This window comes from Dermacentor albipictus, chromosome 1 (genome assembly GCF_038994185.2).
Source record: "Dermacentor albipictus isolate Rhodes 1998 colony chromosome 1, USDA_Dalb.pri_finalv2, whole genome shotgun sequence".
NCBI lineage: Eukaryota > Metazoa > Arthropoda > Arachnida > Ixodida > Ixodidae > Dermacentor > Dermacentor albipictus.
In genome coordinates, this window is record NC_091821.1 from 74,723,703 (window position 1) to 74,736,018 (window position 12,316).

The 12,316-nt window shown below is 46.9% G+C and overlaps 1 protein-coding gene across 3 annotated transcripts in view; it reads right to left on the reverse strand.

Annotated features, from left to right (window-relative positions):
* Window positions 1-641: 641 nt before the first annotated feature.
* Ddr (discoidin domain-containing receptor 2) overlaps window positions 642-12,316 on the reverse strand; it is a 283,107-nt gene continuing 271,432 nt past the window's right edge. For 2 of the 3 annotated variants that reach the window (XM_065434481.2, XM_065434482.1), the window contains exons 8-14: window positions 9,971-10,215; window positions 8,619-8,772; window positions 7,638-7,801; window positions 6,387-6,539; window positions 4,895-5,205; window positions 3,330-3,564; window positions 642-2,741 (exon numbers count right to left, since the gene is read on the reverse strand). In XM_065434481.2, the coding sequence (XP_065290553.1) occupies window positions 2,442-2,741; window positions 3,330-3,564; window positions 4,895-5,205; window positions 6,387-6,539; window positions 7,638-7,801; window positions 8,619-8,772; window positions 9,971-10,215 (1,562 nt within the window). In that variant the 3' untranslated portion in view covers window positions 642-2,441. The remainder of the gene's footprint in view (window positions 2,742-3,329; window positions 3,565-4,894; window positions 5,206-6,386; window positions 6,540-7,637; window positions 7,802-8,618; window positions 8,773-9,970; window positions 10,216-12,316) is intronic. The other variant, XM_070522397.1, reaches the window with a different exon arrangement.

The following is a 12,316-nucleotide window of genomic DNA, read 5'->3' on the forward strand; positions in this document are numbered from 1 at the left end:
CAATTCCTTGATTCTCATTTATCTCAAACATTGCAAATACGATATAACATTTCTCAAATAAGCCAAGCAGTCGAAAAACGCATGGTTATCAGACGCAACATCTCTACGTCAGTAATTGCAACAGAAAGCTATACCCTTCTTAACTTTGTGGCGATTACGTTTTTAGAACTTACGTTTGAATAAGGTAACTACACCTCGGCGTGCCTCGTTCATTCAGGCTTTTCTGGTTTAGGTCGAAATTTAAAGGAAAGCAATAGCTTATCACGGGATGCTTCTTTCTCTCACGCCAGTGTTGACTGTTTCTACCAGTAGAGGGCACCAGCATGAACATAAAACAGGCACACACACAAAAAGAAAAACAATCTGTAGATGCCTTTCGCGCACTGTGTCCGTAGGAACATCAGGCAACTGACTGGGTACTAGTGTCTGAGGTGACGTGGTCCCTGCCATATTTTCAAGCTCTGCAAACATATTATCAAGATGTTATGAAAAAACAACCATCAACTTCTAGAAGGGAGCATGACAGCACTGCTTGGAACACTATGATGACATTTGCATGATTCGGAGTAGTGCAGCAGGATAATTAGAGTGCTGCAATATTGCGTTTAATAAGATCACGACTGACTCATTGCACACAGATCTCATGGAGGCAGAATTTTTTTCTCTTCTGGTCTTGTTACATAATTTCAACAACTGACAACTGCGCTTGTGCAGAATGGTATTGGAGGCAGGAAAACAAGGAAGCAAAAACTAACCTTTCTGGCTCGAGTCACAATCATTAAAACATCTGAAACAGTAATAGTAAATTTTGATGTGGAAGGGCAAACATAAAAATAACAGTAAACAGGAGGGACTGGCTAGCTTTAAATCTACGTTTGTTTTCGTTAAGGAGAATGACTCCTTAGGTGGCCACATTTATCGTAGATCCATCGATATTGAAAGTTGAAGCAATACTGCAAATAATAATTAAAACTCGTATTGCTTTCTCGCACACAGCTTCATCAGGAATTGTATTGTCTACAGGTGAACCTACAACACTTTATTTCATACAACATGGTCTCCTCAGTTCTGCATCGCTTGGTTTTTCAAACATGAGGCCATTTGTCCTCGCTAGATATATCGTCAGACTTTCACAATCATGTATATAAATAAGGGCAGATTAGTCAAGTCTGAAATATTGCCATGGTCTCGAGGAAAAATCTGTACAGGGGTTGAGCACGTTATCACATGGAAGATGGGCAAAAAAGAAAGTAAATGTGACCTCAGTTGTTGTCCGAAGCAGGCCAACAAATGGCATGACAATGAGTTGCTCAACCTTTACCATGTTTTTTCACAGACATAGGTACAAGAGAATAACAAGACAAGCAGATTACTGGATAAAGACAGTTTCATTTTTAACATGCATCGTGCCTTGATCAAGCATATACAAAGTATTTCATCAAGATGCATTCCAAAGCTAGATGTGTATGGCAACTCACACAACAATTCCATTGCAGAATAAAGGAACTAGCTTTTAGTGACACTAGTTGCACTTGACAAAGTGTTTACCAACAACACAAAAGCATGGTGTATCTATAAGTACGTGCACATCAAAATCCACTCAAATATTACAGCCTGGGCAGAGTGTATTTATACGACGCAATGCGTCCTCTTCTGGAGTGCTTCACGTAGGCATTACTATACTTTGGTTGGTCGTATGTACAAAGGAAGGTAAGCAGTTCACGTGCCCAGTAGAGTCACAAGGGGAGGAGGGAGGGGAAAAGTCTCATGGCACAAATGGGGAAGCGGCGAGGGACTTCGTGTCAACAGACTGCCACCAAGGCGCCTGTGGCTCAGTGCAGGCACGGAGCTCAATTCCAAGCTGGCGAAGTGGTGCCTTCTTGCTTCTTCTTCGTCGAGAATCCACATCGGAAAGTTCAGCAGAGCACACTTGCCTTCAGGGAATCAGGGTATTCGGGCATTTTACAAATCCGTGTAGTAGGCAGGTTATCGAGCACGTGCATGCTGCTAAGCCCAAATATAAGCTCATCAGCCTCCGCGGGCACTCGATCTTGCCTGCATTAGCCACCTCAATTCATGGAGTCCACGGGCATGGTAACCCCCTTCCGATCGCGAGTGATGAATATCCGCAAAGATCTGGCGACACAAAAGCTTGCTTAGCGACAATGTTTCTGGCGCCGAATCTTCGTGCTTTTCCGTTCTCGGATTCGTGCCAGCGTGATTTGCGCACGGCGTCTCGTGAGAAAGTACACATTTGCGACGTCCCACAATCACGGTGAAAATGGCGCTTGCTCGCGAGAAACGCGATGTCTGCAGGGAGTCGGAGACAAACGGTCCACGAAGGAAGGGTTTCTTGGGGTACGACGGGCCTGCTTGCGCCGTGACGCGATGCCGGTGCCTGCGGCGCGCGACGGGGCGAGGCCAGGTAAGCGGGCGACCGTTCACGACTCTGGGGTGTATCCGAGGTTCTTCCTCTGGAGGAAGAGGTGGATTTCCCTAAAGTTTGGCCTCTCCGAGTCGTTGCGCTGCCAGCACTCGCGCATCAGGTCGTAGATCTCACGGGGGCAATTTGGCGGCTGTGGCAAGTGCGTCTGCAGGCCGTCGTTGTGGTAGAAATGGCTCACGTTCTCGATAACCTGCTCATCACTCAGGGAGGCGAACGGCTGCTGGCGTGCAAATGTCAGAATCTCCCACAGGGTGACGGCGAATGCCCAAACGTCGCTCTTGGTCGTGAAGGTGCCCTGCGCATAAAGAGCACGGTGCGGAATTGACTGAAATGCACGCGCATTGGAGACAACTGGTCAGAAATCATGCATCAATTGAGACTCCGCTAACGGATAATAATCCGAGTGACCAACTCAAACGTTAATAACTGCCAAACCAAAACCTCTGTAATCGTGGGGGTCTCACTAAATATCGGAATATAACACTCTTAAATAAGAATATTTCGCATAAGCGACCATAACAAGAATCTTCTACAGCATAGTACATTCAGCTTCTGAAAGTAATACAGATAGCGAGAGAGAGAGAGAGAGTTTATGCCGAAAAAAGTGGAGACGTTGGGCCCTACATAGGCATTATGCATTGGAATGGTACTCGGTATGCTATTTTTGCTAGGGGTTGAGAGCAGGATGAAAAATAAAGGACTGCCAGGGAATTAAAGCAGCGTCACTGAGAAATCTCATATGTTATAGGCAAGCGAAGTCAAAGCAGTAAAGTAGGGATCACTGATATTCAGCGCCGCATTTAGAGTGAAAAGAAAGCTTTAACAGAAGTCGTTCCGCTGCCATAATCATAGCATTTAAGAAAAATAAAACATCAGTACGCACCATGAGTACGCTTTCCCAGGCCATCCATCGGATCGGCAGCATGGCACGGCCTTCGATACGATAGTAGTCACAGGCGTACAGCTGCCGACTCATGCCGAAATCGGCTATCTTTATGGTGAACGCGTTGCCGACCAGACAGTTGCGCGTCGCCAGGTCCCGATGTACGAAGTTGAGTGACTCCAAGTACTTCATTCCTGATGCTATCTGTGTCGCCATGTAGATGAGGCTTCCGTAGCTGTAAGAAGGAAAATTTTAAAGATCTCATAAGCTTGTTAGGAGCAGCAAGTCCCCCCCATCTACGGAAATTTTAAAATTATTTGTGGGCACATGCAGCAAGCAGGACGTATTAGCCTGTCAGATATACGGACAAGAAGAGAGGCGAACGATACCAGCCGTTTCCGGTGAGACCATCATACAGGACGAAATTTTATGCCGCATTGCTTAGATGTGTCCGGCTATGCGACCAATACCGCTTGTGTCAATACCAATGAATCGCCCGAGGAAGGCACAGGAGACAAGGCGAACAAATAAAACTGCGCTTTTGTTGGAACTGCTGATCTATTTTTTGAAGCGAAGCTTTCTTTTCGAATCCTCCCGGACTGTTCCAACCCATGGCTGCTGCTGCTGTCCTACCGTATAGCTCCCAATTTAAAAAAAAAAGAATTGAATTACATGCCCGATGGTAGGGTCGAACCTCGGTCCACCAGCACAGCAACTCGATGCTCTAACGATTAGACCCCAGTCTGTATATTTCCACTAGCTCTTCGAGATGATCGCCGCGTGTGTCGCAACGAGTATGTAGCACAGGTGCGCGAGGGCACATGCTCGCGTGCCACTTTCCTCTTTGCCAATATACAGAGATGAAACGAGCACATTTATAGCGTTTGATTAACCGCTTCACATAGACTACAAGACGCGCGTTCCATCTGTATTCTTTTTTCTTTGCGCTTAATTGTTTTACCATGCCGTTAACTAATTTCTTAGATGAAGATTCGCACCTTAGACGTATATTTACCTCCACGTTATCCTGCAGTATTGAGAATCAGAGAGTAAAGGGACGTGCGCACGAATTGATTGACAATGATTGAGTGAAATATCCCATAGCTACACCTAGGCTATGACGGACGCCGTAGGATTATTGGCTGTGCAATGTTAAATACATCTGTTCTCGTCAGATCACCGAAGATAAGCAGCACTCAGTACTTGGGAAGCAGACTACCTTAGAAGGCCAAATAATGATGGCTTCACCACTGCTGCGAAATAGTTGAGACATGCGCCTCGTGCGATAACGTTGCGCTGTGCGCGGCAGAAGACGCCCTCCTACCGACACTCTTAACAATCGCTAAGCCGTAAAGAGGGTCACCATCTGCGGTTCTTTTGCTCGCACCGAAATTCCCGCACACCTGCATTTCATTCCATTGCAATCGCAGAGCAGTCGTGCACACTGCAAATTGACTTGGAATCAAATCAACGTCACTATTCGCAGCATGAAAGTGCTGTTTCTGCTGAGCCCATCTAGTATAGGTGAGGGTGACGGTATCAACGAATCAAGAGCGCCGTCGCACCTGAGCACGTTGTTGGCGATAGGTGGTGCAAACGTGTCGGGCAGGTGGTGTTGCAGGAACTGGTGCAGGTCTCCGTTTTCCATGTACTCGACCACCATGGTGAGCGGCTCGTCCCTTGTGCACACACCCAATACGTGCACGATGTTGGGGTCACGAAGCCGGGACAATATCTTCACCTCCTTCAGGAAATCGGCGCGCGCGTGCTCGGTGGCGTTCTTGCGTAGCGTCTTCACGGCGACCAGTGTCTTGGTGCCAAAACTGACCGGCACGTCCACGAGCTCGGGAATGCCCTCGGCCTCGCACAGGTGCACCTGCGTGCAAGGAGCCGTCCTTTCACATCTCGCTTACTGGCTCTCGCCACGTTTAAACGGGAGCGTCGTGCGTAGTTATTTGAGTACGCAGAAAGTTAGCACTGAACGTCGCACTAGAGCCAATCCCTCCGGGCGCCCGCAATGTGTTCTAAAGGATCCGAGGCTTCGGCTTCACGCGGGCGCTAGTGTTCTGAAAAATTATTACGAGCTATAAGCTTAGAAAAAAGTTGCGCGGCATGAGCACCGTAATTTTGAAATGAAAACTCTACCTATCGTCACTGACGACCAGCCTTTTCCTCAGTCAAATGAAAGACTCATGCTCGCTACTGGCAGTCGCAAACCCTACGCCGGTGATTGCGATATACCACTGTATGAGCTCATTACTTCCTTATATCATGCACCAGCTTTACTTTAAAAAGGCATACAACTTGAAAGATGGCTCTTGAACGATAATTTCCCAGTAATTGTTCTTTTGGTAAAACAGTTGCGCTTCCTGAAGTGAATCAGAGCGCACATCGGGCATTTTCCGCCGGAAAGCAGCCCCCGTATAAGGCTTCCCAAAGATAACTGCTGTTGCCCTGAGTAAGACAGTCCCATCTGGAGAAACGTCAACGCCATGTTCAGAAGCTACCTTTGCATCCCTTTGGTGAGAGTAGGTATAAAAGACAGCATAAAAATCCAATGATTTCTTTCGCCCTCTTGTACGTGGCATATCGTCACGTTCACGTTATGAGGCACTCCGAATCAAGTAATGTCTTGACATTAGGTTCATGCTAGTGTTTAGTTAATAGCGTCAAGAGCAGCACGCGCATCTCTGCTGCGAGATGTAGCAGATAGCAATGTCCATGATTTCAGTCCACAGTAACTGCCGGTAGAATGCGCCTCTACTCTTGTTCGATAGCTTTGCGTATTGTAAAACGTCGAATAGCTGGACCTTACATTTTGCGTACATAGCCAAACGCAAAGTCCTGCACGTAACGCTGCAGCACGAAGATAACACGTGGCATGCTGCACATTTTAATGGTTGCATGATCCCGTGCACAATCGACCCCGACCACATTATTATTCTTTAATCAAACATGCAATAAAAACTTGGACGGTTTAAAAAATTGAAGCCTTTCTTCGCAAGGCATTGATGTGAGTCGATAATTAACGCGTCTGAAGACCATGCCGCAACGCACCTCTCCGAACTGCCCCTCGCCGAGTTTCTCAATGAAGCGGATTCTGTGCCGGGGCACTTCCCGCACGGGCGGCAGTGTGGCGCCTCCCGAATTCTCCTCGGCCGATGACAGGTCCAGCGTCGGCACAGAGTAAACGGTGTTGCCGCTCACACCCTGAAAGTGACAACGTGAAGTTTTCAGCCTTCTCAAACACCTGCAATGCAGAATCTGCACGCATAATGGTTCACGCAAAGCTTTCTTCTGGCTACCCCATAGATAACATAAGAATGTCAACATTAGTACAGAGAGCTCATTTTTTGGTGGCCTACATATACCCATAAATGTAGCTTGTGAAATATTGTTACATGTATATTTAGGATAAAATCACAGCTGATATAAAGCTTGCAACAGTGGAACTTAATGAAGCGATGTGTCTTACTATGGTTGCTCTACGTAGGTAGCGACACAGCCAGCAACATTTTCTTTCCTTCTTTTTGTTTAGCACCGTTATTTGTTTCTTAACCAATATTTCAATTCCGAGCCTCTCATTCCCCCGTTGTTCAAGCGTAGCTCACAAAGCGGGCTTTTTTTTTTTTGCAGATTCGTTTGGTATATACCGCAAATATCTACCACTCTTACGCATGGCTAACTTTTCCCTCTCTTTGAATTCACTGCTGAGAATGCAAGCTTTGCCATTTTTGATCACATACCAGGCGCCAAGATGACATGATCCAACAGGTTCTACCGTTTTCGTTTATATAATGTCTTTTGGTGCTAGGCACGGACAAGGTTGATACTTCTGCCCTTTTGTTTAGATTTTGCTTGTTTATTTTTTATTCTTAAACCCATAGAGATTTGTCCCAATAGCTTGTATTATCTTAGAGTTCTATAAGTGGTCGTCCTGTGAACGAATTTATAATCCTCTTCCCTCGCAAATTAGTTTTGTCACCCTGTAAAGCGTGCATTTTTACACAAACGATCATAATGTGGCGAAGCTACGAGCGTGTGGGCAAGGGCAGCGCACAACACTTTTCTAGTGGAGGTGAGCCTGGCAATCTATAAATCGTGACTGTGTGTGTGCACATAAAGGTTACGAATTCTACGGACAAACGCGAACCTCCTAAGAAAGCGGAAGGCCAGTTAAAAGCACAACATACAAAAAATGGGGGGCAATGATGTGCATAAAGCTTACTTCAAATTACGTGAAGTCAGAAAAGTTTGCATTGTACTTAAAAGCAAACCTAAGAAATTCTGGCGAGAAATTCTAGTTACCTGTATATTGGGCAGGCTTACGACGACATCGGTGGCAGCGTAATACTGTTCAGCGGCCGGCGGGGGCGGCGGCTTCGTCTGCGGAAACGGTGACGACTTGTGCGAGCCCAGCACGGGGCTCTTGTTCATGTCGGGCACCGCGTACTCGCGGGACGTTGTTGATTCTGGAGAGAAGGAACGCGCAGAGAATGTTAAGCGAGTGCAGCCGCAAACCCATCTTTGTTACTCAAGGGCCAGCGCCACCCGTGTAGGGATGACAGAGTAGGCTTGCACAATTGGACCAGTTTTGGGCAAGGCGCCAGTGGCAAGACAAAACACGAGTTCGTTCTAGAGCTACTGTGTCTAGCTGTATCTTTATCAGAAGACCAAGTTGCCCAAAGAGCAGATATTTCTAACATACGAGGCGAGTTTCAAGTTAACACACAGCGGGCGCAAACTAAGTTGTGATCTGGCTTTCCCATTCTACCGACGGCAATAACTGCATGTCACGAGAGGGACCAGCGCAGATGTTGCACAAAGACATAGACAAGACGTAGACTAGCGCTCATTTGCAGCAGGCAAACGTTTGGTTATTAGGTGCACGGTGTACATACAATCAGGTGAAACGGAAATATCCTAAACATTTCAAGTCACAAGAAATTCACCGAAGATTGAAGGACAAGTATTCGAGCTAAAAAACCATCTATCACCACAGTCCCTTGCCAGCTCATTACAGCTTTTTGTCATGCTGGTAAAGTGGCTCTTAGAACGTCTAACTTCTAACATTAGACATAAGTGTTTCATACGTTTTATTTTTTTTATTTTCCACCTAGTTGTTACGTCAAAGAAAAAGACTGTACTGAAATACAGTGTGAATGCAGCACCAGGCAGAAAAAAATGTATCGAGGCAAGATAGTTGCATACACTTCATATTTTTTTGTTTTTTTTTTAACTGTCTAAGCTTAAACGATGCGGAAAACACGGTGATAGTGAAGTTCTCACCGTTACTGTAGGTTCCTGGGTAGATGGGCTTAAAATCTTGGGGTTCATGGTACAGCAGCTTGTCAGGATCTGGGTCCTCAAGGGCGACCTGGCCATAAAGATTCCCATTAGCTTCCCGTGCCACGTACTGGGGGGAATAGGCTAACGCAAGATCCTGCAAAAGACAGCCGGACCAAACACTCACGTCAGGTAGACCACTGGAGGGAAATCGAAGATTTACTGGCACTATTTTGTCGTCACTTATAAGCATTCGATAGACAAAAACTCAGCGAGAGTATGTGACAACGAAACTAATAAATGCGTTATTAGGGTCATGAATTGAGCATCTTTGTACGTTGTTCTTTTTTTTTTTTTCTTGTGCTGAATTCCTAAACCTACACTAGTCCACAGACTCTAAATGCCCTAAAGGCCATTTCAAAGGGTTTGCGTTGGAAGCTTTTATGAAGCATGTGTATAATGAAGCATAAAGCTACAAGGCAGATGTCTAAGGCAGTGTCAATAAATGGCTACAAGCCCAGCAGTAAAGACTCATGTTACATACCAAATTCACGCCTCCAGAAATCACCTGACATGTGGAAGTAACATTTGGGATCAAAACATTTATGAACCAGTATTGCCGATCCGCTTCGAACTATGGGCTTCACTGCGAGCGCCGCGCAACAGCCGCCACAAGCGCCACTACGTCGCTTTGCGAATGCGATATCAGGATCAGGTTGGTTGAGGGATGGCTCAATATGGGAAATTTCGGCAGCGTGGTGAACTCTGGCGTTGCAGATTGTGCCACAGAGCCTTCTACCCTATTGCGCTGCAGTGAAGTAGCGTTTCTCATATCGCGCTGTGGTGAGTTTAATCGCTAGTTCCATTTTTTTTTTTGCACGACCTTTCCGTCCCCCATAGCGCTGGCAATGCAAAGACCGGTGAAAAACACCGGCACTGGCGTTGTCGTGGCGCGTGATGGTGGTGTAGCATGTCGCGCGGACCGAAACAGTAGCAGCTGAAATCATCAAGTTTTGTTCAAACCCCGAACGCTGCGCTTAAGTAAAGTATTATACTTTTAGCAACACTTTTAAACTGCGTGAGGAAGACAGCACGGGAACAGAAACATAGACGCGCGCACAAAGCATGTGTGCATCTGCGCTTCGTGTGTGCGCCTATAGTTTCTGTTTACGTCCTGCCTTCCTCGCGCAGGTTAAAAATGTTGCTGAATCTATACGCCGACTAGTCCAACAACCGCCTCCCTCGCCCCATGCCGTACTTCTGTATTATACTTTATCTTGCCAACGCATTCGAAGCAGACTACAGCGGGATCTGGCGCTTAGCGCGATGCTATCGGGTTTGTTCGCATTGCTCACCTTCATGTTGATGGTGACGCGGCTGTCGAGTGGCTTGAGGATGGCGTGTGGAGTGCTGTGCTTCCGGCGCCTGTTGCGCGCCACGATGATGAATATGACCAGCACCAGGAGCAGGATGACGGCGGCCAGCACACCGATGACCAGTCCCACGTACTGCTTGGACATGGGGTCCTCGCTCATGGCTGTGCTCACGATTGGGGGCGCCGCGGGGGCCTCCTCCTCGCTGAAGTTGCCCACGGCGGGTACTGTGAGAGCGACGAGGCATGATGAGATTTCGCAAGTCCTCTGCTTCCATGATCAACCCACCCACCCGACCTACGAGAAAGCTCGTGCTCGTCGTTAGCAAACATTTGCAAGGTTAGTTTTGCCGCAAAGCAGGTCGCGCGAATGCGTCTGACAGGCGCTAAATGTTAATCGTTGGTTCACACTAACTGTTAATCATAGCTGGCTCAAAACCATGCTGGAACTTTCCCTATGATATTTTTTTTCATTATGCGAAAGGTAACGGTTTTCTATCGTGACAAGCAAAGGGCTCACTTCAAAAGGGGTGCAGCTTTAACGGTCACGTGGCCTAACCACCAGGCTTCGCTCTGCTCGATCAAAGCAAGTTGATGGCCGGGTGATGAACGCGCTTTTATAAGTACCTGAAGAGCTTAAATCCTGCATCGTGGGCATACGGAGAACGCGCGCGTATCGTATGTTTGCTCTTTGCTGGATTCGGTTGCTGAAGCCCGTTTCTACGCCTCACACGCCATGCTTGAATCAGGTTAGAAAGCAGCACCCCAATTTTTGTCGCTGCACAGCGCGTGCTTGGATTAATTTTCATTCCCGTAGCCACAGACGCAGTTCCTAAAGAAAAGTCAACGCGTAGGTACGTCGAGTGGACTAGGAGCCCACGATGCTCTTATAGGAATCGATATTCTTGGAGACGACGCTGTGTGCGTCAGGTCTGCGGCTAGTTATTGGACGCGCGGAGCGAGTGCACAGCCTTGGTCTTTCTCGGCAACGATTTTCATTGACGAGAAAGAGAAAGGGAGGAAGTTAACCAGGACAGAGTCCTGCTGGCTACCCTGGAATGAGGGAAGGGGGAGACGGTCGAAGAAGGGGGAGCTGTCGTTCTTCTCTGACAAGGAGAGGAAAGACAGGAGGAAAGCAGGGATGTTAAGCAGAAAAGCGTCCGGCTGGCTAGGGCTCACAGCACCATATATAGCTTAAAATAAAGCAAACTACTGCCGTGGCATTCGCGGAGTAAACATTTTTGACGTCAGATATGATACGATACATGGCAGTAAACTCAGAATATGTGTAAAGAACCTTGGGTAAAAAGCTATAACAGGAAATAAGGAGTCATGCAGATTGTGAAGACGAGTTAACGACACAGATCTGTGGTACCGCGCGGGCTGCGAAACATTGTAGTAACGAAAACCAGCTTGTGACGTTTTTTTTTTTTTTTTACGTAGCTACGTTTAATATAGGTATGCTGAACTAATGGAAGCTGCTTTGCAAGAGTACTTAGTACTGCTTAGAATTGCGAGTCACTGTCACGCGAGAATATATTATGCCCTTTTTCTCGTCCTATGGCGTATCTTTGTGACGCCGCAGAAACAGATGAATAGCTTCACTTAGGGAATAGCGAATAGAATACCCGCCCGACTCGCACCATTTAACTTCCTCTTCAGGCGCTCTGTAGTTGTGAAGGTAGCACTTGAACTTTAATTATAAAAAAAATCATCATCGAAGAAAAAAATTTGGCGACATGGCTAGGAAGTCATTGACGTAAGAAAGACAAAAAAAAGTCTGTGTATCCTAGCAGTCTTTTCCTTGTATACTCTGTTTCTGTGTGGAGTTTTGCGCGCCACTAGAAACCGATGGGGAGAGAGTGTGAAGCGACGAACTAAAAATTAAAGAAAAAGAAATAACGTCGTGACGCGACATGCGGATGCGCCGAAATTTTTGCCCAGAGTTTACGCCGAGGCGCCAGAGATGCCGTCGCAACGCTCGATTACTCATGGCGCCCTCTCGGTTCCTTGCAGATCGACAGCAGCTTTTCGCAAATCGCTGAGCCGAAGCCTGAGCTAGGGTTGATGGCACTGCGCGCTCAGAGGAATCGCGGAGGAAAACTTCGATTAAACTCTTCCGCTTGCACCGATCGGCGTGCGAGGCGAAAAGTTACAAAAGCATCCATCTGGCGTTCCGGGGTAAGAGTGTTTTTTTTTTTTTTCGAATCGATAGAGAAGAGCTTGGCTTTCGAGCGTACCCGTTCGAACAACATGCTTGCTCCCCACACTGAAGCTCGTTTTCTTGTGTAAGTTTTACGTCTGCTAACGGAAAGTTTTTAGCATCGCA